The following is a 27,708-nucleotide window of genomic DNA, read 5'->3' as shown; positions in this document are numbered from 1 at the left end:
TTTCGGGCCGAGACCCTTCGTCAGGACAAAGGGTCTCAGCCCGAAACGTCGACTGTACCTCTTCCTAGAGATGCTGCCTGGCCTGCTGCGTTCACCAGCAACTTTGATGTGTGTTGCTTGAATTTCCAGCATCTGCAGAATTCCTCGTGTTTACAAGATTACCCATCCTATTTCATTTACCTTGTGCATTCAAATATAACAACTTTATTCCTGGCTTCATCACCCTTCCTTGTAATTTTGTCTCCGTTTTTGCTGAAGTTACCTTCTTATCCCATTCAAAACTCTTTGTCTTATTCTTTATTCTGGAAGCTTTAGTAACCCTTCATGCACTCATCTTCTCTTATACTTCATCCACACTTTACCAAGCTGTTGGACACACTCCCTTACAATTTAGTTTAAATCCCTATCCACAACCCTAGTTATGGAATTCGCCAGGACCCTGTTCCCAGAATTGCTCAGGTGGAGCCCATTGCATTGGAACATTTCCCTCCTTCCCCAGTACTGGTGCCAATATCCCACAAATTCAGACCTGCGTCTCCCACACAAAATATTGAACCACACGTTTAGGTTTCTGATATTATTAACACTGTGCCAAAAGACTGACAACTAATTAGCAAAACACCTCGCCTTTTGTTTAATGATTGCCATCTCAGGTTAATACAATTCGTTTTAAAAGAGTTTACTACAGATGAGGTTTTAGATGCTATTAATACTTTTTAAAAAGGCACTGCTACACTCCTGGATAGGATATGTAAAATTGGCATTGAAATATTATCTATAACATATTTTTATCACAAACAAGAAAACAATCGGGAGATGCTGGAAATCCAAGCAAGACAGACAGACAGACAGACAGACAGACAGACAGACAGACAGACAGACAGACAGACAGACAGACACACACACACACACACACACTGCTGGAGGAGCTCAGCAGGTCAGGCAGCATCTATGGAAAAGAGTACAGTGGACGTTTCAAACCTGGACCCTTCATCAGGATGGGTGATGAAGGGTCTCGGCCCAAAGCGATGGCTGTACTCTTTTCCATAGATGCTGCCTGACCTGCCGAGTTCCTCCAATGTTGTTTGTGTCTGTTGCTAAAATATATTCTTCTTGGGTTTGATGTGACAAATTAGTGCCAGTGTCATGAACAGTCACTGGCAGTACCACAGCAGCCAACATATCCACCTAGCCAGTCTCCCAGATGCTCATTTATATACATGGGCAGCAAATTAGTATGGTGTTTATAAGCTACCCTTGGGATGTATCAGCTACCCTTCTTTAGGAATTTGAGGAGATTTGGTTTGTCACTGAAGATTCAAGCAAATTTCTACTCCATTCTGACTGGTTGCATCACTGCCCGATGTGGAGACTCCAGTAAGCAGGATAGAAAGAGGCTGCAAAGGATCGTAGACTTCGCCAGTGCCATTCTGGGCACAAGTCTTCTCACCATCGAGGACATCTTCCAAGTGCGGTGCCTCCATCATTTAGGACCCTCGCCAGCGGAGGCTTGCCCTCTTCTCATTTCCACCACTACAGAGGGTTCCAGGAGCCCAAAGGTGCACACTCAGTGTTTTAGAACCTCCCCCGCCTCTGCTTTCCGCAGGGATTGCTCCCTATGCGACTCCCTTGTCCATTTGTCCCCCCCACTGATCTCCCTCCTGGCACTTATCCTTGTCAGTGGAACAAGTGCTACACGTGCCCTTACACTTCCTCCCTTACCACCATTCAGGGCCCTAGACAGTCCCTCCAGGTGAGGTGACACTTCGCCTGTGAGTCGGCTGGGGTGATATACTGCGTCCGGTGCTCCCGAAGTGGCCTTCTATATATTGGCGAGACCCGATGCAGACTGGGAGACCACTTTGCTGAACACCTACGCTCTGACCGCCAGAGAAAGCAGGATCTCCCAGTGGCCACACATTTTAATTCCACATCCCATTCCCATTCTGATATGTCTATCCACGGCCTCCTCTACTGTAAAGATGAAGCCACACTCAGGTTGGAGGAACAACACCTTATATTCCGTCTGGGTAGCCTCCAACCTGATGGCACGAACATTGACTTCTCTAACTTCCGCTAATGCCCCACCTCCCCCTCATACCCCATCCATTATTTATTTATATAGACACATTCTTTCTCTCATTCTCCTTTTTCTCCCTCTGTCCCTCTGAATATACCCCTTGCCCATCCTCTGGGTTTTTCCCCCCTCCCCCTTTTCCTTCTCCCTGGGCTTCCTGTCCGATGATCCTCTCGTATCCCTTTTGCCAATCACATGTCCAGCTCTTGGCTCCATCTCTCCCCCTCCTGTCTTCTCCTATCATTTTGGATCTCCCCCTCCCCTTCCCACTTTCAAATCTCTTACTATCTCTTCCTTCAGTTAGTCCTGACAAAGGGTCCTGGCCCGAAACGTCGACTGTACCTCTTCCTATAGATGCTGCCTGGCCTGCTGCGTTCACCAGCAACTTTGATGTGTGTTGCAGTGTTTTAGGAATAGCTTCTCCCCTTCCACCATCAGATTTCTGAACGCTCCATGAACACTACCTCACTCTTCTTTTCTTTATGCACTATATATCCATTTAAATTTATTTCTTATTGTAACTTACAGTAATTGTTTGTGTCTTGCTGACTGAAAACAACAAGTTTCACCAGCAACTTTGATGTGTGTTGCTTGAATTTCCAGCTTCTGCAGAATTCCTGTGTTTGAGTTTCACAATGTACTGTATTGCCAGTGATAAACCTGATACTGATTCTGCGAGGGCCTGTATAGCTGTGATCCAAAAATAAATCTCTGGTCACGTAATTCATTTCTCAAAAAAAAGGAAACCACAGTCAGAAAAAGATGATGACATAGTGCGATTTATTTGAGACAATAAAGAAAACAACAAAAACCTGTTAATTGACCAGTAGATGGACACACTTTCCTTTTGTACTGAATTCAGAATCATGAAAGTCTGCCCAATATCTAGCACATATAAGACAAATACCAAAAACTGATTTTGATACAAGTACTGAAATAGTCTTAAAAATAGAGATTAGGCTTTAAAATAAAGAGCATGGTTGCCTTTACAACTATAAAACACTGTGACAATAACTGTAGCTGGATGTGTTGCTGCTGCAGATTTACTGTGATTGTCAGCAAGCCTATTAACAGTATTTTTTCCTTGATATTTCAACTGATGCCAATTCTTCGGACGTTGGCATGGCCTAGGTTATGGTCATTATCGCAACAGGCTTCAGTGATGCTACATGTTGGGTTAGCGTGATGTGTGCTTATAGCATGTAGAGGAACCAATATGATTTCCCTTCCCTTTCAAGCTGAAATGTTGTTCTTTTGCAAGGCACTGCTAGCCCAGAATCACACTGATTCACTGAATTTCAGATTAGACCATATATGATCACTAGATTCTTTTGATTAATTCCATCACTTTAATTGTTTAATAATATACTGTTCCAACAAAACTTACAACAATACCATTGCAACAAAAAGACTTTGCACCCAAATTAGTGGCAAGAAATAGAACAGAACAACTTGGGTTGAGGTGAAGAATTTTCTTGTCTAACATACCCTAGACAGATTGGTTTAAAAATCCATGAAGGTTCTCACTAGAAAAAATGATACACTATTAGATACAACCTGAACTGTATAACTTACAAACAACTAATCTCCAGAGACAGATTCAGCCTAATAACCAGAATAAATACTTAGCAACAACATCACAGAGAAATATTCAAACATTTAAAGTGGAGATCTAAACTGTAAATAATTAGAAACGCAGCATTAAAATGAAAGCAAACTGTAATTAAGTATTTAGTTAACATTTATCAAGTTCCTCCATTTTAAGAAATTAAAAGTATTTACTATGAAGTACTCCGCTAAGACAGTGAGTGTGTGTTTTAATTTTTACTATTCAGTGCTTCAGTAATTGGCACATGAATGTTTGATAAAATGTTCTTCGGTTCCCTTATAATTAGGCTGCTTAACAAAAAAATCAAAATGGTTGATTACAACATCACAGTTTTTATTTGATAGAAGCAATGTATTGATCAGAATTTAAAACCGGGTATTTACTATTTTTGAGTTATAGGACACTGCTCAATTTTTTTGAGATATTTCCACAATGTTAGACAAAGTAACTATTCTGTAAGGAAAAAAATATTTGACGCAAATTTTAAGGACAATTTGTAATCACACATGAAGAAACATCACAAAGCATGCCTTCAGATTTATTGTTCAATGAGCATTTTCACTGCCTTTCCTATCACAATACAATCTGTAAAATGTCAAAGCAAATGAGACACAGTCTCACCAAGTTACAGAAAGGGAAGGCAATATATAATTTGGGTTCCAATCTCCAGCCTCTAACCCTCAACTCACACATACTTACTGAGTATTTGATAGTGGAGCTTGCTTAAAATCAAATCCAAGGTTAATTCTAGGTAACATTTAAAAACTTTGATCTTAATATATTCCCATGCATAACTATGTAAAATATCATGCAGAAAGTAGCATTAATAATGAGAAAGGTGTTTGTCCATTTTTATATCAGGTGCACCATTGATCTATTTTAAGACTTAGACCCATGTTTTGCTGAGTGGCACAGGCTAATGGAATCTAATGCTAACACATGTTCACGTTGTATTCCTGCCTGGACCTATGTTGGTGAGATTGCTTTTGAACCCTAAGTAGAACTAAAACATCAACATCCATAAAATTCCATGTTTGTCCTATTTTATGATACAGAAGGTGGCTCTTCAGTTCACTCCGTTTATTCTGGCTGACAGACTAGTCTTATCAGACTCATTTCTTCACTTATTTCACTGTAAACTATTCTTTTTTATACGCCCATCACCATCTCACTCTGACTCTCCTGCCATTGGAGTTTACAGCAGGCAATTAAACTTCTGATGAGATTTCAGAAGTTACCTGAGCACCTGGGGGAGATTTACTTGATCACATGGAGAACGTACCAACTCCACTTATCAGCCTCCGAGGTGGGGATTGAACCCACAATACCAAGTAGTGTGGTAGCAGTACAGAGTGTTCCACCATAGCACCACACCCTGGAAAACTCTCACCACCTCAGCTTTGTCTTGTGTTGAAGCTGTCAAGTGCATTTGTATGCCACTGCATTGATATGTTATTGGAAAACTTTTAAACTGAGATTATTATTAAACATTTCTTTAAAAATCACCTAAAATACATTTAAACAGTATTTGCAACAAAGTGCAACTTGCTTCTAACCTTTCTTCTTTGCAGTTGCAAAATTGCCCTTGAAATTTTAATTTGCAGATCTGAAAGCAGAACTGCAGGATTCCTCCTGGAGTCCAGTAAGTCTGCGCGGAGATAGCCAGCAAAACTCGACCAGTAAGTCTGAGACTTCCAGATTTATGGGGGAGACCAGACTTTGCCAGCACTTACACAGGTAAATGGCAGCAATCTAGTGCATAAGTGCTAACAAAAACCATCCCTCAACAAAAGTAATTCACCAAACATCGTTTGTGAAAATGGTATTAACAGTCGATTCTACAAGTCCAAGCTTTAACAAATTCTAACTTATTTTTGTGATCAAATCCCTGACATTATATCTTCACTTACAACAGGTTATTAATCAAAACAAAGAAGTCAGTACAATTACAAGTTTAATTTAATCTCTGACCTAAACTAATTAAACTCAATAGCTTGTTAAATGCTGGGAGTCTGTTTCTCTGTAAGTACACACAATTAAAGTTGTGTCACTTGAGGAAGCTTACCTTTGAAATTCTGGAGCAATTAATTTAAATAAATTAGCAGGAAAAAGCTAGAAGTTGCAACGTACTTAATTTCAAGGAGTGACTGAACGTAGTGGTGAAGCTTGGATGCCAGATGTAAGCAAGAAAGAGATGAGCTCTTGATTTTTCATTGATTAGGACAGACTGAAGAATGGCAAGATCACCACTGGAAGACTAGGGAAGGAAGTTACATAGTAAACTGCAGGGACTATATGGAAAGTGCCAGCTGAATGGGAACAGTATCTTCAGAAAGCCAGTGCAGTGTCAGTAGTTTCACTGGGTATTTTTTTATTTCAACAAAGTAAACAGCTGAGGGATTCCTTAGGGCAAGACTTACATTGCTCCTCAGGGTATCAGATGCCACTGTAGCCCTCACTTAGTGCCAAACTAAGCACACCAAATGCTTTCTGTTTGATGAATCTTAAATTCGAATGATGAAGAGGTTTACATTTATCCTGCCAGAGAAGAAAGCACACAATGCCAGAAAATACCAAGCAACAACAAAATGGGGGTTTATTGTCTGTGGGGAGAAAATAAGGGGATCTTTGTGCTATCTGTGGGGATGTTAAAAATCGTTTTTACTGTTTCACTGCAATCTTCAATCCCTGCCTGAACCAATTTAAATATTAAAGATAAAGTGAAGAAGAAAAATTACTAGTACAGGTAGGGCAAAATTACTATTATTTGTTTTTACTTCTCCCAGAGGCAGACGGCCAAGAGATGGCAGATACCATTATCAAGGAGCAAAGCATTACTCTCTTCTCCATCATTCACAGCACCGACCACCATGGATTACTGTTTTCCCTTTTGTTCACAATATAGATGGCATGGTTCTCACAGAAGAATTGATTTAATTAAACCCCTCAATGATTATTGTTAATTTGCTCTTTAGAAATAATACAGCATATGCACCTCAAAGCCTCTAACGAGTGGCTGGAAAAACTGAAAAGTTATTTTAGTGGTCTCTGATCTGAAACATGAACTTGGTTTTCTCTACAGATACTGCATGACTATCTCCACCGTTTTCAGATTTTATTTGTGGCTGAAAGTTGGTGAAGATGAATGGGTTTTACATTCCTGCAAAATTAGGGCAGCTTTTCAACTTGAGTATGCAGAGGGTCACCATTTGCAGAAGGGATAACTAAGAAAACATTTAAATTAAGGTAAAAATAATAACAAAACAGCAGGAAGATCTATGTTCACAGGATTCCAGGTAAGAATTGGATTAATGCCTAGTTCTCAGCAATTCTCTTTAAATATAATGGTTTATAAAAGGAATGCAGAATCCACAGGAAGAGGCACCAAGCATTGGAATCTCTGTGAGTGCTGAGGAATTACAAAACAAATTCCACTCTTGACCTTTCCATAGCAGTCTCCACCTTTTGCATAATTAGGGTTAGATGATAGAACTCCTGTAGTGTGGCAGCAGTAATATAGTTAAGATTAATATGAAATGATTTGTAGGCATTAATACCGTAAAGGTGAATAGAATTCTTCATCAGCCTTCTCTGAAACTGAATTGAATTTCTGATTCACCAGCAATTCTTAGCTCTGCCCATGTGAACATTTTGAATTACTCCTTCTAAAACTAGAGGCAGTATGCTTGATTCTTCTTCTGCATATGCAAAAAAGTCACTGTTAATCTTTATGGCTTTAATTATTATTTTGTGTCATTTGAAAATAATGCCTTTCAGATGTCCAAATTTAAGTGATACTTATTTATCAGTGGAGAATGCCAGCCATATACTATGCCATCCAGTCTCTATGTTTTACTGTCTTGCAGCTCAAAGTGACTCTTCCTTGAACTACAGGGTCCTCGCTACAATGATGCATTTTGATATGGTGAAGTAATGGTGCGGTTCCATGCTTACTAACATAAATGAATGCAAATAATTCTTGCTAACTAAAACAAACTAAATATCACAGTTCAAATAAATTTCTGCTGTGATTATATTTTTCGATGCCTAAAAATTGATGTTAAGAAGGCTCCATAGTTTAGGTTTAAATTCCCTTAAAAACACTGCATGTTAAAGGTTAGTTAAGCTGAGTGGATTTCATTGTACTGCTCATTTCCAGGAGAATCTGAACAATTTTTCTGAACACTATTTTTCTTTTGTGGAGATACACAGTCAAAACGTAATTTGCTACTGAGCATGCTCGACAGAGTTACTAAATGGTTTCCAGTTAGATCAACATTTTATAAGTGATTTTGCTTATTTTATCTCAGATGCAACACTTCCTCAGTACTGTGGACAAACTGAGGTTAAGAATGAACTTGAGCAGAGTGCAAAATGTGACAGTTCTGGGGAGCAATACAATAAATACAACTACCAAATATAACCAATGTCATCATCTTTGTCATCTTCACTATCTTCATCATCTTCATTGCCTCCACCTCCTGGTACTTTCTCTTCCTTCTGAATTTCTCTTTCATCTTCCTGGTCATCAGACAAAACATGGGGCCCACCACTGCCAAAGTCACCAGAAGTCTCCTGATCTTCTTCTGAAAGCAAAAGAACATAGATCTCTCTGTGTTTTTATAGACATCAAAATGAGTTTGATATTAGCCTGGAAAGTTTCACAGTGATCATTTCCATAATTCTATTCAGCTGATTGAAAATATGTCCCTAAATAATGCACACCAGAAGAATGAGCAAGTTCATTATCTTACCATCTCTTTGAACATTTCATCCTGAATGTATTCTCACCACTTTTCAAAGAATAATTTATCTCTTGTTTCTAACTAGCTAGGTTGTGCACTGGCCCAGAATTAAATTTCATTCCATACATGCGTGCCCAGAAAATTGGATGGGCCAAATTTAGTGGACTTAAGCGTGGTAGTGTTCAGTGCTATTTTTCATTTAGATCCCCTGCAGAAATTTCATATTGAAATGGACATTAGAGCTTTTTAGATCAGGAAACACATGCAGTTGCTGTCAAAACAATGCCAGTTTAAATGCTCCTGCCAATCGTTTTCTGTGCAGCTATCATACAAGTTCTCAGCCTTTTAAACTCACACTCACCATTGAAACCAGGCGGCTGCAGGGGAGGTGAAGAGAGCTCCACGATTCTCTGAAAAATATAATGAAGGGTTTTCTTGCCAGCAGTTTTGTGTGCCTGGGGTGAATATGTTGGATTGTAAGAGAACACACCTGTCAGAGCCTGGAAAAATGTGCACAGGATGATTCAGGTGGTCCCTTAAAGAAGTGAGCATCTTGGAAGTGTGGAGCATACTGTAAGAAATTTCATTATTCATAAGCTGAACCAAGATGAGCCACAGATCCCTGCTCAGACTGCTCTCTATGTGAATCTGCTTATCAGACAATCACACTAACTGTTAATGACAAACTTTGCCTCGCCCTCGCTCAATACAGCCTTCAGAGAGAGGATAATGAAAAGGTTAATCAATTTCTTTATCTTTTCCATTGGTAATACAGAGGAGGGCATCTTCTCTTGGACCAACATGAGAGAGATTTTGAGGTCCATTTCCATGCAACCTCCAGATCACAGAGTATTAGAAATCCACCGGGTATGCTCACTAACACTGCTTTTTTTTTAATAACTAATTTCCTTTTGATTGGAGCTGTAGAATAATTCCTTGCTACTGTGAGCTGCTCTGACATCATTTGGATGTTTTAAGCTCAGCTTGTAAGCATATCCATTCTCTGCTTTTGCAAGGTATCATGAGCAGTGCCATTTCAGTCTAAGCAGAAGTTTTCATTGCACAGGGAACTAGAGGGAAGATGGGACAGAGGAGGGGAAAGGTGATTCTTACAGACGGTGGTGGAAAATGGAACCCCCATCTCACAGCTGGTGCTGTAAAACATTACAGTAACCGTGATGCCATCGTGCCACCCCCATAGATTTATAAATTGAGAGATAAAGCATATCAAAGTGACAGTACTAAATGTTAAAGTGGAAACCTTGCAAATTGAGAAAGGAGAATTTATACTGAAGAATAAGAAAATGTCAAATTAAAGAAACTCTTTGTCTGTCTTTAGATATATCAGTAAAACCTCCCTGAAATAATGGAGCTCAGCAGGTTCAGCATGAATGTGGAGTTGAACAGCAATCGCATTTGTTTAAAAAGTATTGGAAGAATTAATGCATTGGAAAGACTAGGACCTAAAGATCCATATCCCAAGTTCAAAAAGGCTGGCTGTGAAGCTAACACTCGATGTTATCTTCCAAGTTTCCAGAGGTTCCAGGCAGATTCCACATTTTAAAGTCTGTCACGAGCCTTGTGGCCCACCAGGCAGGTGCTTATGCCGGTTTCCAGATTCCACATTGTGTGGATGTAAATCCACTTGATAGGAATGGTGTTGAGTCCTAAAGAAAGTGAGGCTGTGGCATTAGTAGTGGAAAACAAGGAGAAGGTAGATGAATTAAGAATTTCGGAATCGGAATCAGGTTGAATATCACTGGCACACGTTGTGAAATTTGTTGTTTTGCAGCAGGTGCACCGTGCAATACAGAATAATTAAATTAAATAAGCAGTGCAAAAGTGAGCATAAAGAGTGAGGTAGTGTACGTTGGTTCACTTTCCATTCAGAAATCTCACGCAGAGGGGAAAAGGCTGTTCTTTAAATGCTGAGTGTGTATTTTCAGGCTCCTATACCTCCTGCTTGATGGTAGCAATGAGAAGGGGGCATGTCCTTGGTGACGGGTGTCTTTAATGCTGGATGCTGCCTTTTTGAGGCTTTGATGTCCTCGATGCTATACCAAGTTATACTTTGGTGACATACCAAGCCTCTTCAAACTCCTAATGAAATATAGCTGCAGTTGGGCCTTCTTTGCAATTGCATCAATACGTTGGGCTCAGGAAAGGTCCTCAGAGATAGTGACACCCAGGAACTTGGAAATATTCACCACTTCCACTATTGATACGTCAATGAGGACTGATGTGCGTTTCCTTCCCGAAGTCCACAATCAATTCCTTGGTTGCAGTGATGGTGAGTGCAAGGTTGTTGTGACACCACTCAACCAGCTGATCTACCTCACTCCTGTACACCTCCTCATCACCAGCTGAAATCCTGCTAACAGTGGTGTGTCTCAGCAAATGTTTGGATGGCATTTGAGCTGTGCCTAGCCACACATGCCATAGTGTGCCATAGAGAAAGTATTTTGAATCAGAGTTCACAGCAGAGGATCCCAGAAATAGTTGCGGATTGGGAATTACGAGGAAGGGTGAAAATTCAAAAAATAACAGCAAAGTTGTTGGAGATGGAAGCTGACACGTTTCTAGGCCCTTTTAAATGAAGTAGTTAGTAAGATAGTTGAGCTTGCGGTTTTAGCTTCTAATTTTCTAGAATTCCCTAGTTCCCACTAGTTTGGAAAATAGCACATGTAACTTTATGCAAATTGTTTATCAGCTGGAAAGTTGGGGAGAACAATCCAGATGAAACTTAATCTTGACAACTGAGATGTGACGTATTTTGGTAGGACATACACAGTTAAGTGGTGGGGGTCCAAGGTAATACTTTCCTGAAAGGGGCAGCACAGGTAGACAGGCTAGGAAGTCATACGGGATGCATCACATATAAGAGCAAGGGGATCGTGTTACAGCTTCATAAAACCCTGCTGAGGTTACAGGTGGAATTGTGTGTACAGCTGTTGCCACCTTATTGGAAGAGTGCAACTTCACTGAAGAAGGTGCAGAGGAAATTTTACCAGGATCAGAGCATTTGGGTTATAAGGACAGACTGGGTGAGCTGGATTTATGTGAAGTGAGGAGCCTGAGGGATAACTGACAGAGATATACAAATTAGTCAGAATAGTGGGTTTCCTTGGTGGGGGTATGTAAAACAAGAGGATATTGATGCAAGTTGAGAGGAAGGACGTTCAGAGGTGATAGGAGGGAGTATTTTTCCACACAATGAAAGGCTAAAATCTGGAACACGTTGCCTTAGAAACAGGTACTCACAGTTAAGAAGCATCCAGAGAAGCAGTTGAATTGCTAGGGCACAGAAGGCTATGCACTAGTTGTGAGAAAAGGGGACCAATGTAGACGACGACTATGGGTGTGGACATGGTGGGTTGAAGAATCTGCCTCTGTGCTGTTGTGACTACATTTCTAAAATGGGAAGGAGACGAAGGAGGAGGGTAACATTTGCCAGTGAGGAAAATTTTCAATGGAACATACATCAAAGTTGCTGGTGAACGCAGCAGGCCAAGCAGCATCTATAGGAAGAGGCGCAGTCGACGTTTCAGGCCGAGACCAATGGTTCAGGGCGGTTAGGGAAATTAGACAAAGTAAATAAAGTTAATTAGAAGCTCATGGCATAAGAGGTAACGTACTAGTGTCGATACAAAACTGACTGGCTGACAGGAAACAACAGTCTTGAATTGGTTTTATTCTGGTTGGCAAAATATTTGATGCATTGCAATTGAAGGCATTGAGGTTTGGTTACTAGCTTTACTGCTAATAGTTATGTGGAAAATAAACTGTGAAGAGGGCATTAGGATGCCACAAAGTGGATAAAGATCTGGTAAAAAGAATATAACATTAGGAAATAGGAAACTGTCCAGTTGTCAGAGGTGCACCTGGATGACAGTCTTGAGTAGAGAACCAACATGGAGGCTGTGTTCAAGAAGGGCCAGAATTGCCTCTACTTCCTGAGGAGACTGAGATCCTTTGGAGTATGCAGGCCTCTCCTTCACATGTTCTACCTGTCTGTTGTCGCCAGTAAATCTTCTATGCGGTGGTGTGCTGGGGCAATGGGATCAACACGGGTGATGCCAATAGGCTCAATAAACTGATTAGAAATGTTGGCTCTGCTATTCAAGTCAAATTAGACATAGTGGAGGCTGTGGAAGAAGAAAGGATCCTCTGGAAAATCCTGGCAATTCTACAATGTTTCTCACCTTCTGCATGCCACCTTGGCTGAACAGAGGAGCACTTTCAGTAATAGACTTAGACAATTGCACTGCTCCAAAGAGCACTGTATGAGGTTGTTCTTACCCTCAGGCATAAGGCTTTATAATGAGCCAACCTGCAGTGTGGGAAGTGATGATCCCTTCCTCTTAGACTGTTTGAGCCAACTTATTTTTTATTCTTTTTTACTTTACTTCTAATATTTGTATATCTGTGCACTTGTAATCCTACTGTGATACTGTAAATTCCTTTGGGATCAATAAAGCATCTATCTATCTAATCACAATCTGTATCAATAATTTAGATGAAGCAACTAAGTTTGATGATGATACAAAGCTTAGGAGCGTGCAGTTGGGCTTTGTGGATCTTGGCAATTTACAGTATGTTAATGGAAGAAGATATGGCAATTGGAATATAATACAGAAAAGCAAACAATCAGCCACTTTGGTAGAAAACCAGGGTATTTTCTAAGTGAGGAGAAGTTGAATGATGTTAGTGTTTACATGGCCTTGGATGTCTTGTACATAAATAATTGAAAATTAATATGCAGGTGAAGAAAGCAATTAGGAAGGAATGTTGATCTTTATTACATGAGAATTCAATTACAAGAATATATACATCGACTACAATTATTTAGAACACAATTAAGAAGAAATTTCTGCACCCAAAGTGCTGTGAATCATTAGAGTTCTCTACGGAGAAAGAGTGGCACAGGCTCAGTCACTGAGAATATTTCAGACATTCAGCGATAGAGCTTTAGATGTCCAAGGAATTGAAGGCTATGAAGTTGCCGTAGGAAAGTAGCCTTTACGTAAAAGGTCAGCCATGAATAATGAGGCAGGATCAAGGGCGAAGTGGCCTATTCCTGCTTCCTTCTTTTCAATACTTACTGTATATTAATTAGAAAACTACTGAACATCATGTAAATTTTGATAATGTTATACCAGTAAAATAACATTGCTGTTTTCAGATTTTTGGTAATCCACTATTTTCTGAACTCAGGAATTCATTGCAAGATGCTTAAGACTGACAGAAAGAATGTAAGATTATTTTAATGAAGTGTTAAATCCACTCCCTTTCAAAATGTGATAAAATATCAAATTCTTTTGATAAAATATTAAAGAAAAATGGTTAAGAATTCTTCCTTTACTATCAGCAACAGCAAACGAATCATTAAGAAACTGCCACAGAAGCACATGGCCTTTTTCTCTCATGATTATGACATTTTGCTTTGGAGCTTCTGTGTTTCTGTTGATCCTCTCGAGTTGTCCATTCAAGTTCACACCATGAGAGCTTTTAATGATCAATCATGCTTTAGTTATTGTGCCTCTCATAAAATGAAATTCTTCAAAGTGTGTGACTTTGTAACACCAGTAGATTGAGCTCAGCAAGTCGTTCCACTGAGTCTGATCAATGAGAACTCTGACCTTGAAGGAAGGTGATAAATCCCTGCATAGTCATTAAATGATTCACACTACAGACTGCTTTATGGCCTGTGGCTGGCAAAGTATTTGAAAAGTAATTCACTCCTTTGTCATTTGTTATCTCATGAAAACAGTCTAAATGAGAACTACACTTTTACTTTGATTAGTCTTACCGCAGATTGGAGTTCCTTGTCTGCGTGATCCTGTTATTTCATTTCCATATCTGTCAACACACCAACACTGCCCTGTGCTGCTGTGACACTGGGCTGATTTGTAGTATCCATCCTCGGCGCACCTTGGTATAAAGACCCCTGAATTAAGCCACAAACAACAACAAATAATGTTCAGTTTAATTTTTCTAAAAATTATTACATCATGTAACATTGCACACTGTCTTTTAGTAAAGAGAGAAATTGATTGTCAGTCAAGAGACAAAGGCACAATCAGAGGCAATAATTTGAATGCTACAAAAAAACAGGCACTGTTCCTTGATATCTTCAAGGAATGGTGCCTTAGGAAGGCAGCATCCATCATTAACGATCCCCACCACCCAGGAATACCCCCTTCACACTGTTACTGTCGGGAAGGAAGTACAGAAGCCAGAAGGCACACTCTCAGCGATTTAGGAATAGCCATCAATTTCTAAATGGACACTGAAACCATGAACACTACCTCACTACTTTTTATTTCTTATTTTATTTTAACTATTTAACAGACATATAGAGTGAAAAAAAAGTTACATTAAGAATATATGTGGATTTCATTGTACTGCTGCCGTAAAATTTCATGGCATATGTTGATGATGTTAAATCTGATTTTAATTTTGAAAAAAAAAGCATAAAAACATTTGGCTCAGGCTCCTGTGGTGGAGTGGGCAACCTGGAAAGGCGAGGACGATGAGGCTGGAGAACATTCATTAGGACACCAGAATCTTCAGAATGAATGGTATGAAGTGGGGCAAGGAGCTAGAAAAGGTTATAAAGATGATGTTGACAGGGTGAGGATCTGCATGTCAGCATATGTGGTAAAACAAGTTGGCGTGAGCTAGCAAGGAGCATACGCAGAACCTCGCAGGCTTATTGCACTGAGTAATAGATGGATTGTTTATTGAAGTTCAGTGATAAGCAAAGCATTACATGTACTAAATCTGAGTGTTAGTGATAGTGGGAAACAAACACCATCAAACATGGGTTACTTGGTTGAGGATCAAATGTCAAATTAACGTTTAGTTCAGGGTTAAGCAGCATACTGAAGTTGCACATCTGCACATGTTACTAGAAAAGAAGATAAAATCAGTTTCTGACATTAAGTAGAAAAATCAAAGCTATGCTTGTTTATTAGAAGAAGAAGAATACCTTTATTGTCAATGAAACACAGTTTAGCAGCTCAATGTTTTGCAGCATGACAAAGAATATATACATAAAATAAACTCTAAAACCTCAGGAGTGCAGTCCAAAATTAATAATATATGGATGGGGTGGGGGGTAGGACTATTGCACACCTGCCATTCCTGGAAGTGTGATGCATTTAGCTGCCGCCGTCTTAGGAGGGGGGCAGGAGAAGGGAAGGGGGTGTTATACATTTCACTGCTTGCGGGTAGAAGCTGTTAAGGAGTCTCTTTGTTTTCGTCCTTAATGCTCTGTATCTCTTCCCAGAAGGTAGAGGGGAAAACAGGTGATGTCCAGGATGAGTGGGATCCTTTGAAATACAAGTAGCCTTCTTTTGAAGTCTGCCAGTATAAATGTCTCTGAGGGAGTGTAATGTTGTGCCAATAACCCGCTCTGCTACCCTCACCACCTGCTGCAAGTCCTTCCTGTTCTGTTCTGTGCAGCTGGCAAACCACACTGCACAGCAATACGTCAGGAGGCTCTCTATGGTTGTCCGATAGAAGTTGATCAGCAGGTGATGAGGGAGGAGAGCGTGCTTTAGCTTCCTTAGGAAGTAGAGCCTCTACTGGGCCTTCCCCACCTGATAAGAGATATGGGCAGTCCAGGTGAGGTCAGCCGAGATGTGGACGCCGAGGAACTTGAAACTCTCTACTCTCTCCACCTCTTTCCCGTATATATACAGAGCAGAGTGCTCGACACGCTTTGATTTCCTGAAGTCTACTATCAGCTCCTTGGTTTTTGTGATGTTCAAGTCCAGGTTATTATGACAACACCATTCTGTCAAATGCTGTACCTCCTCCCTATAGGCTGTCTCATCACAGTCTGATATGATACCTATTAGGGTGGTATCGTCAGCAAATTTGACAATGGTGTTGGTGGAGTGAATAGTAGAGCAGTCATGGGTGAAAAGTGAATAGAGGATGGGGCTGAGAACACACCCCTGTTATTGTCACCTGTACTGAGCAATAGTAGCAGACTTTGTTTTGCATGCTATGTATACAGATCACTTCATCACACTGGGGTAGCGCACAGGAAAAGCATCAACAGAATGCAAAATAAAGTGCTACAGTTACAGAGAAAGTGCAGTGCAAGGCAACAGTGAGGTAGACTGTGAGGTCAAGAGTCCATCTTGTTGTACAAAGGGACTGTTACTCTTATAACAGTGGGGCAGAAGTTGTTCTTGAGCCTGTAACAATGGTTCTTCCAACAGGCAGTCAAACAGCACGACAATGGTCTTGTGATTGGGTTAAAGCAGACAGGTGCAAATGGGTCAAATCAAGAAGGCTACACTATATTTATGCACGATATCATGGGGAAGGGTCCGCATAGAGAGTAGCCTGATTGTCAATGTAAGCACAGTTGGGCAGAAGATAAAAGGAAAAGCAAAAAGCTTAAGGTTTTTCAGGATGTAGTACAGAACAAGCAGTTGAGGAATGATTAACTGCACTGGGACAGTTAGTATAGAACCAGAAGAGTGAAGTAGTCTGTGGATGGATTGTGCAGAAAAAGTGGTAGAAACGGACCAGGAAAGCAGAGTCAGACAAAGATTAATAGACTACTACTGTCATCAGTGAAATTGGCAACAGAGCATTCCACATCACATAGGAGTAACCAGAGTAGACTTAAGTAGATGTAAGACTTTGGGAAGAATTGAATGTATAGAAATTGGGAAGGCAGTTTTCATGACAGCAGTAATTTGACAGTGAAAATTAATATCTGTGCAAATAGATATTGCTTAATAATAATGCACGGCATAATAATTGGCTGGAGGAATTTGTTCAGAAGGCTGAAAGAGCAGTTGATAGCTTCTGTATTGTCAGATGAGTTTTTTTTTGCTGCTTTAGTTAAACAGTGATTTGTTAAGAATAAGTTCCTTTACAGTTACAATTCTGTTTTTTCTCCCCGAAGGCTGTCCACTCGTAGGATGCTGTTACCATTATTTTCATAACTCTTTGCAGCAAATATCAGTGTGCATCATAGTGAATGAAATCCTCTCCTTTATTTATAGGTAGATATGTGCATTTCAAAATAGTGATCAGATGTGAAAATCCTTATTCATTACATTTTCCTGACTATCAGGATGCTAAGAATAATGACATCCCTTCTGCTATGAAATTATGATCAACTAATTTAACAGAGACTAAGATCTTGACAGAATGCTCAACTGATGTACATATTAAAGTACCATTCACCAATTTGGTGAGCCAACAAAACACTATAGCACAGAGTTTTTGCCCATTTACAGGTTTATACGTACTGTATGTAAGCTGTTGATAAAGCATATTTACTTTGGACAGACTGAGTTAGCACTCACTTCCCATCCGAAAGCAGACCCGAGTACAGTTGTGCACAATTTAGCTGAGTACCTAAGTGTGTAACCGACACTTGCCGAGCATCAATTACAGACTTAATGGCATAACAGATTGTGCAACACCCATACCTCCACACCTAGCATAAATCTAAGGCTTCTTATGTGCCCAAAAACGTTCACTGTTCTTTCACTGAATATCCGTGAACGCACCCTGCGTGGACAGCATGGTAGCAGGATAGTTAGCGTAACGCTATTACAGCACCATCAACACGGTTTCAATTCTGCCGCTCTCTGTAAGGAGTTTGTATGTTTTCTCCATGACCACGTGGGTTTCCTCGGGGTGTTCGGGTCTCCTCTGGGTGCTCTGGTTTCCTCCCACATTCCAAAGATGTTTCTCCTTACATATTTGGTAACCTTTCCGGGGGCTGTTTGATAACTGGTGGAGAGATGAGAGTTCTTTATGCACTGAAGCTATGCACAAAATGCTGGAGGTACTCAGCATGTCAGGCAGCATCTATGGAGGGAAATAAGTGGTTGACATTTTGGGTTGAGTCCCTTCATTGGGATCTTTCATTTGTCCTGAAGGATGGTCTCGATCCAAAATGTCAACGATCCATTTTCCTCCTTCGATGCTGCAAATGCATTTTGCCTTCTGTCTCTGTTATTGTGCATTAACTTGGTTCCCACCAACCAGTGGAGTTACGACAAGAATTTCAATGCTGCTCCCATGGGGATCCTTGCACTTCCCATTTTATCACAAGATTCTGAGCAATAAATGTTATAGTACTGCTTTTAGTGAATCTTCGGGAGATTTAAGTGGGTGTTAACACTTTTCAAAGAATATATTTAGCATTTCAAATGACAGAAATCCAATTGCTAAGCATTTAAATGTACCAAAACAAGTATTAGGATTTCCAAGATTTAAGCATTAATTTCATTTTCCCGAGTGAAGAGCTGCCAAGCATACCTGTGAATGTTTCTGTCAGAGCACACTGAGGGAGACCAGCTAGTAATGCAATGGAAGAGACTTTAGTGCAAAGTATTTGTGATTTCCAGTGCAACAGGAAGTTCTGGAAATAATGCAACAGTGAGGCAATTCACAACTGATAATTTGAAGTAATGTTTAGTCGGTGAGCAGCATAATCATATGATACGAATTTTCAACAACAGGATATTCCAGAATTTCAATTCTTTCATTTGATTCCACATATGAATCACATATAGAATTCATCAGACTGCAATGCTTACCCAGTAGATGCTTCCCTCTATTCTGTCTTTGAATCTTGTTGATTTCTGCTTGACACGGGAGACCTGAAACAGAATAGAATGGGTCTTATGTCTGAATGGGCTGGGCTAACACCACCAATGAATGACCCTGTACAGGAGGTATGAGATTTCATTTTACACAAGACCCAGAAGGCAATATGCTTTTGTACAAAACTGAAAAGCATTCAATTAAAAAAGTTGCAATACTTATAAGCGAATGGATAAGGTACAGTAGCAAGTGTAATTTTGAAAATTTGCATCAGGCTATAAATCATTGGGATTATATAGTTTGAATCGGAGCATTTAAATCAACTGTCAATGGCTATCATGAAATGGTGATTACACAGACTGCTCTCTAATGATGGGCAATTGATCTTTTGTTGTTACGATACTTGAACGTGCAATTAGATGGCAGTGCGTAACAATTGTCAAAAATTAACTTGTCAAACAGAAATTTGAAACCATCACAGCCAATATTACGCTTTGACCATCTTTAAGCGCTCCTATGTCTGAATAATTTCTATTTGCCACATTACAGGAAAGATTGCAGGCTTTAGACAGGGTGCAGAAGAGGTTCACCGGGATGTTACCTGGTTTGGAAGGTATTAGCTATGAGAGATTGGACATACTGGGTTGTGTTCTCTGGAGTGTCAGAGGCACTGAAAGAAGTATATACTGTAAAATTATGGGAGGCATAAATAGATTAAATAGTTAGTCTTTTTCCCCAGGGTGGAAATGACAATATTGGAAGGTATAGCTTTAAAGTAGGAGGTGGAAAGTTTAAAGTAGATTTACATAGCAAGTTCTTTGCCCCACAGTGTGTGGTAGCCATATGGAATACAGGGCCAGGGGAAGTAAAGATGACAGCAACATTTCAGAGACATTTTGACAGGCACATGAACATGATGACAGATGGAATTAGTTTGGACTAATATCATAGTCAGTACAGACATTTTAGGCTGAATGGCTGCTCCTGGGCTGTATTATTCCATAGAACATAGAACATAGAAATTCACAGCACATTACAGGTCCCTTGGCCCACAATGTTGTGCTGACTATGTAACATATTCTAGAGACTGCCTAGAATTTCCCTAGCCCTCTATTTTTCTAAGCTCAAAGAAATTATATTTTCTAAGAAATAGATTGAGCTAAGGTTTGGGCATTACCTAATGCTAGGGTAGAGCCAATGGCAGAGGTGATCAAGTGCAGAGGGAACAAGGAAAGACCACCTTCTGTGGCTGTAGGTTTGAATTGCACTGCACTGATCGGATTACTCATGGAATCGACAGTCCAACCGTTGGCAGCCAAATCTAGGCCTGAAGTGAATTGCTGGGCGGCGTGTCCTAGTGTTGTATATTACTGCATTATCCAAAATGCCAGCCTTCATGGACCAGAATCATCTGTTATTATTGCTTACAGCTTCCTCCCTTGGTGTCCCATAACCCACACACTAAAAGCAGGAACTGCTTGAGCTTTCCATGTTCCTCTGACTCCTGAGGAGCAACTTGTTCAGTTTCCTCCTATCACTGTAGCATCCATTCAGTAGAAGGTGAAAACGTGCTGTTTTAAATTGTGATACATCCCCCCCGCCATCAGTTGCTGTGAAGCAGCTTAATGCCAGAAGCTGCAAGAACATCCGATAAATCAACAGAGAATACTGCTCTGAAACTGACACCACGGGGAAACCCACTGGTGCTATAACGGGAACATTCAATTGAAGATGAGACTTGTAAGATTTGTTTTAGAGTGAAAAATAAAGCTGCTCGAAGACTCAGTTACCAATTACACTTTAAACCCTCAATGTCCTCCCGCTCTTTCTCTCACACTCCCACCCCACCTCAGATGACTGCTTTAAACTCCCAGCTATTACTCTATATCCACAAACAAACAGATTAAGCAAGGAACATCAACGATTCTTCCACAATAAGGTAGATCTTGTTCCCCCAATCCCTTTAGGTCTAATGCAAAGGGGAACTGTCAGCAATAAAATGTCCATCTGGAAATACAATGTATTTTGTTAAAGAGTTTGTGGAAAAACTCACCTCCCTGCCTCTGGAAGCAGTAGCACCATTCATTGTTTGAAAGCTTTCCATCTCTAAATGTGTCACAGGAGTTGAAAAGAGGTTTAATACACTGCTCATACTTCTCAAGATAAATGGTGCCCAACTCTGATTGGTCCAGTAAGAGATCATAGTTCATGTCCAGCTTGTTAAATATCCAGCCTAAGGAATCCTTGCAGATTGGTAGAATGCTGGTGTCAAATCCTGCACACACCCAGGGGAAAAAATGACCAAATCATTTTCAGTGCAGACTACCAGGAATACAAATTTAAAACTTTAATGGAAGTTTGAACTAAGGACTAACTCAACCATTTCACCTTGCTGCAACTGAGTAATAAGCACATTGGTATTGAAGATAAATGAGGCTCTTGATTGGTATATACAATATATTCATAATGGCTTTCAATCTTAATTTAAACAAACAGTTCCAAACTCTCATTTCAGAGTCAAATGGGATATTACTAAAATGGATAATGCCACATCTGTCATTTTAAACAGTAATTCCGTAAGGATAATAAATTGCTTAATTTAGTTAGTTTCTTGATGTCTATAAAAATTATCATATTTTAATCTACCAGTACTTTAACTCCTCGATTAATCAATTATTTCTCCCTTAATTATGGATAATTAAAACTAAAATAGAATAATTTTAGGAAATTGAAACTATGATCATACTTTGAGCCTGGAGTTCATTTTGATTATATGTCACAGAGACATTCATTAAATAAAAGTTGCTTTGTGTTTAAGCGGTTTTAAGCAGATTCAGTCATAACATTAAGGATTCAAAAGGACTATAACATTACCGTTTTTCTGTTCAATAAGATCATGCTTATTTGCAACTATATTTCAACTAACTGCTTTAGTTCTTTGTCCTTTTATACTCTAAAGACAAGAAAATAGTTTCAGACTTAGAATTACTTGTCAAATACATTTTGTAAAAGAATTTTACAATTCACTCACCTTTGAACTTCCAAGTGTCCTGACACTGATTTTAAGTTTATGGCTCCTGATAGTTAAGAGTACTGTGTCCAGTTCTGGTCACCTCACTATAGGAAGGATGTGGAAGCATTGGAAAGGGTACAGAGGAGATTTACCAGGATGCTGCCTGGTTTAGAAAGTATGCAATATGATCAGAGATTAAGGGAGCTAGGGTTTTACTCTTTGGAGAGAAGGAGGATGAGAGGAGACATGATAGAGGTGTACAAGATAATAAGAGGAATAGATTGAGTGGATAGCCAGCTCCTCTTCCCGAGGGCACCACTGCTCAATACAAGAGGACATGGCTTTAAGGTAAGGGGTGGGAAGTTCAAGTGGGATATTAGAGGAAGGATTTTTTAATCAGAGAGTGGTTGCTGTGTGGAATGCACCACCTGAGTCAGTGGTGGAGGCAGATACACTAGTGAAGTTTAAGAGACTACTAGACAGGTATATTGAGGAATTTAAGGTGGAGGCTTATATGGGAGGCAGGGTTTGAGGGTCGGCACAACATTGTGGGCTGAAGGGCCTGTACTGTGCTGTACTATTCTATATTCTATACTCCCCACCTGCAGTTATCCTTACTAACTACGCTGTCAATTATTTAAAAACTCTAAATAAAGTATATTTAAATCATCCTTTATGTTCTCTATTCCAGGATTGCAGTACTATTTCATGTAATCTCTGCACTTAATCTCAATCTTAGAACCTAGTAATGCTTTGGCAAACAGTGCTACTCTCTTTTCTAAGGTGACTACAGCCTTTGTTACATGCTATACCACACTCTAGATGTTGTCTGACTAAGACAAACATGAGAAAATATGCAGATACTGGAAATCCAAAGCACAAAATGCTAGAGGAACTCGGCAGATTAGGCAGTATCGATGGAAAAGAGTAAACTGTCGATGTTTTGGGCCAAGACCCTTCATCAGGACTGGAAAGAAAGATGAGAAGTTTTAACTATGAGTTTGTGTAGTTGCAGCAAAGCTTCCTTCCTTTATGTTCTTGGCTGAATCATTAAAATCCATTAATACCTCTGGCTAATTATTTTGTGCTTGTCTACTACATTTTATTGAAGTTCATACATGAATCTCCACATCTCCATTCAGCCCACAAACATGACTCCAACTTCAGCTGCCTACTACTTTAATTTCCATTCCGCTCCCACTCCCGCACTGTTGAAATGGATCACAACGTAGGCTTGAAGAACAGCACCTCATCTTCCATCCAGCCATGTTACAACTCTTGGGACAATAATAAATTCTACAATTTTAGATAACCATTCTTTTAACTTGACTTTTATTTCTCCAAGTATCTGCCTGATCTGCTGAGAATTTCTAACATTTATTTTTTTGTTTCAGATTTATAGCAATCATTGCATAGTTTTATGTTCTCTCTCACAATCTGCAGTTATCTATCCACTAATTGAGCAAATCCAAAAACACAGTGTCACATGAAAACCTTAATCTCCATTCCACCATATCCTCTTTGTTTAGTGTATCTCTCATATTTTCTACAACTTTAAACACTTATCTTCTCACTTTTCAGTTCTGAGGATCATTGGATTTGAAACATTAACTCTGTTTTTCTCTCTCTACAAATACTGGCTCACCTGCTGAGTATCTTCAGCATCTTCTATTTTATTAAACAATTTGATTTTAGATGTATATTTATTCTGTTTTTTTGTGTTCTTTATACTTATTATGTTTTTTTATGCTGCATTGGATCCAGAGTAACAATCATTTCATTCTCCTTTACATTCATGCACTGAAGAATGACAATAACCAGTCCTGAATCTTGAACATCTGGAATTAACATTTTGTATTTCAAGTACTCAATCCTTTTGGACCTCAGCCATGCTTAGCTTTCCAATCTATCTGTTCTTCTGCTCTCAGATTAATTACTTCACATATAGCTAAAGTGAACTGATTAGAATACTTACTATGCCACTGAGCTTTGTGCTATCAGCATAATTGGATATATTTTTATAATGTTAGATTATCAATAAAGATGACTAACTGAGGCCTCATCAAAGATCCTCATAAAACATCTGTAATCACTTCCCTCTAATTCAGGATCAGCTCTGTTTTCCCTCTTCCCCTGTCTACCCAATCACATATTCAACTCAGTAATTTATTATCAATTCCATGCATTTTAATTTCAATTAACAAACTTTTATAATTAAGCCTTTTTGAATGACTTCTGGGAGTCAATATAAACTACATCCATATGCTACATTAGTCATTTGACCCAGAATTTTTTTTTCATTAAAAATGACATGCAGATTGAAAATCCATGCTGACTTGCTCTAATCAACTTAAATTACTCTGGACTCTCCAATTGCTATGTCCTCAATTACGGATTCCACCAACTTCCTCACAACAGATGTTAGACTAACAGGCCCATAATTTCTTGGCTTTCCTCTCACATTTATTAAATAATGAGGTTATGTTTTCAATTTTCAAAAAGTAAAGAATAATTGCAGAATGCAAAATCATTTAAAAAAAGATTTTGGATAAAGCATTTGTTATCACCTGTAACTTCCACAGTTAGTTGGAACAGCCAATTTCAGCACCCTTTATTAACCACCTTAAAATGTTTGGCTCCAGGAAGATAAAGATGTATTACATTTGTTTAGTACAATGACATGGGTGCGGAGTTGGGATAAAATTTGAGGAGGCGGGAAATATTCAGCAGGTCAGGTAACCTGAAACATTATGTATCTCTCTCCACAGATGCTGTCAACTTGTTGAATATTTCCAGCATTCCCTGCTTTTATTTCATTCTTCTAGCATCTACAAATTTTAGCTTTTCTTTTGCTATTGGGAAGGAGTTAAGAGTTTTGTTTTTGGATGAGAGAAAAGTGAGAGGATTCAGCTGCTGGCATTTGCTGTTAGTAGAGTTAGACTAGCAGTCAGGAATAGGGATTGGTGGTATTCAGCACTGTGCAAGGCATTGGTGAGGATGGCGGGGTGACATTGAACAGTGCACAGTGAATGGTGGGGACAAATAATATTTGTTATACAAGGGAGGATTTGGAGGTTGGAATTGTGGATAGTGGGTATGTTAGAACTGAGCAAATGGTGCTGGGTAATTGTGGTGTAGATGGATGCCAGTTGTGATATAGGGGAGCATTTAGGGTTGGGATCATGGGGATTGAGAGTGGGTAGGAAGGGGAGGTCCAGAACTTGACACAGTGGTTAATAATTAAAGACTTATTTGAGTTTAGTTTTGAAAATTAGACCGTGACCTGATTAGTGAGGATCTTTGTGAAATCACAACCACAGAGCTAGCAATGCTATGAGAACCTAACTGTACTTGTCAGGTCGTGAGTGACCAACAATGGATATGCGTTGAATCAAGGTGTCCGAATTTTATCTGTAAGTAGAACTTTGCGAATAATACATTGTAAGCAAGTGTTAGAAACATAGAAAACCTACAGCACAATGCAGGCCCTTCGGCCCACAAAGTTGTGCTGAACATGTCCCTACCTTAGAATTACTAGGGTTACTCTATTTCCCTAAGCTCCATGTACCTATCCAAAAGTCTCTTAAAAGACCCTATCGTATGTGCCTCCAGCACTGTTGCTGGCAGCCCATTCCATGCACTCACCACTCTCTGCGTAAAAAACTTAACCTTGACATCTCCTCTGTACCTACTCCCAAGCACCTTAAATCTGTGCCTTCTAGTGGCTAACCTTAAGTGTTAACCTTAATATCAAATTTTCCTGTATGAATCTTACTTGGTTTACATTTTTCTATTTCTGTTTTAGTCCCTATCTTTTCAAAAGCATAAGGATAATTGGAAGTAAAACTTTGTTATTGGACAGAAGTGATAAAGAGTCAGATAAAGAATTGAAAGCAGTAACAATAAGGTGCATTTGTCTTGCATGTTGTATTTCATTTCCATTTGGGAGTTAGGTTTGAAGACAAATCTAGTGGGTGGAGAGGAAATCTAATCCTATTCACTTTGAAGTCAGCTTGTACCTTCACAGATGACTTGAGCTTTACAAAACCATTTTGCAGCAAAGCTAAACTTGGGGTGTTAATTAACTACCAAGCTCTTCCGTGTAAAACTTTCCAGCTGATAATTTTACATAAGAATTGAGTGAAACTCAAGACAGTAAAACTCATAAATGTAATAAACATTTTAGGTTGTGTATGAAATTGTTAGACAACTCCAATTTTCTTTAGTAGCAAGTTACTCTTTAGTTCCTATAAAAAGAGGTTTACTTTCTGTTTACTTACGCTTCTGTTCTGATTGTTTATTTGGTTTAGTCCTTAGATCATGGTTGGCATCAGCATGTAAAACTCCAAACCAGTCTTTCAGTCTGGAAGCCAGATTCCTCAGCTCTTTTTCGTTGCATACTGTCAAGCAGCAGAAAACAGTTACAAATTACAAAATAATAAGTATATATACACCACTATCAAACAAATTGGTGTACTGTTATTATGAAACTTCAGGAGGATCATACAAAGATTCTAACATGCTGGGTATCCTCAATCAACATTTTGGCTCTGTCAACGATTTACAAACACTAACATTAGATAGCTGGGTGACTCCTGTGAACAAGCTAATGATCAGCAGAATATTTTTCAATTGGCTTAATAATGATGTTCTAAGCAACAAAAAGAGATGGGAGATTTTCGAATGCCGTGTAGGAAAGTGTAGAAAATTTGGGGGTTACCTAAAGTGTTGCATTCTAGACACCGATGACAGTGAGAAGCAGAATCTCCTATGGAGTCTAAATTGACAAATCTATTACTTCATTTGAAAATCTTTCAGCTGATAACCCAATGAAGCTTTACATATCTCTGTATTCCATCAACTCATTCTTTTATGATCTCACAAGAAATGAGCAGCACAACAGGGAATCAAAGGCCTGCGGCATAATTTACAATTTAAAAAACAATTTCCAATAATTCTCTGATAGGTTTACTGCAAAGATCGACCATTCCACATAATTATCTTGCAGTTAAGATAGTTTCAGTTGATAACCAAGTCTTCCTTTGAAATCCTAAACAGCACAAACTCACATACATTAACATTTCAAAGGTTTAACGTAATATCATTGCAGAAAACATTTAGTCAGTGGATCATATAGCTGCAAATGGAGAAGCTTGTAGAATCAGAATCAGGTTCTACAACCACAAATTAGGCATTTGTCGTGAAGTTTGTTGTTTTGTGGTGGCAATACATTGCAATACATAATCAAAGCTATAAATTACAATAAGTAGTATAACAACTTAAATTAAATAAATAGTGTAGAAAGAGAGAGAAATAAAATACTGAGGTAGTGTTCATTTTCCATTCAGAAATCCGATGGCAGAGGGGAAGAAGCTGTTCCTGAGACATTGGCTCCTGTATCTCCTCCTTGGTGGTAGCAATGAGAAGAGGGCATGTCCTGGGTGATGTGGGGTCCTAATGATGGATGCCACCTTTTTGAGGCATCACTTTTTAAAGGTGTCCTAGATGCTGAGGTGGCTAGTGCCCATGATGGAGTTGTTTACAGCTTCCTGCAGCTTTTCCTGACGCTGGGCAGTGGCTCCTCCATATCAGACTGTGATGCAACCAGTGGGAATGCTCTCCACAGTACCTCTGTAGGCATTTTTCAAGTGTCTTTGGTGACATATCAATGCTC

At 39.4% G+C, this 27,708-nt stretch overlaps 1 protein-coding gene across 3 annotated transcripts in view; it reads right to left on the bottom strand.

The window, feature by feature from the left end:
• Positions 1-2,840: 2,840 nt before the first annotated feature.
• spock1 (SPARC (osteonectin), cwcv and kazal like domains proteoglycan 1) overlaps positions 2,841-27,708 on the bottom strand; it is a 520,348-nt gene continuing 495,480 nt past the window's right edge. For all 3 annotated transcript variants that reach the window (XM_063053347.1, XM_063053348.1, XM_063053349.1), the window contains 5 exons: positions 26,315-26,434; positions 21,075-21,296; positions 19,015-19,077; positions 14,241-14,378; positions 2,841-8,272 (listed from right to left, as the gene is read on the bottom strand). In XM_063053347.1, the coding sequence (XP_062909417.1) occupies positions 8,097-8,272; positions 14,241-14,378; positions 19,015-19,077; positions 21,075-21,296; positions 26,315-26,434 (719 nt within the window). In that variant the 3' untranslated portion in view covers positions 2,841-8,096. The remainder of the gene's footprint in view (positions 8,273-14,240; positions 14,379-19,014; positions 19,078-21,074; positions 21,297-26,314; positions 26,435-27,708) is intronic.

This window comes from Mobula hypostoma, chromosome 7, assembly GCF_963921235.1.
Source record: "Mobula hypostoma chromosome 7, sMobHyp1.1, whole genome shotgun sequence".
NCBI lineage: Eukaryota > Metazoa > Chordata > Chondrichthyes > Myliobatiformes > Myliobatidae > Mobula > Mobula hypostoma.
This window is presented reverse-complemented; position numbering and strand designations above follow the sequence as displayed.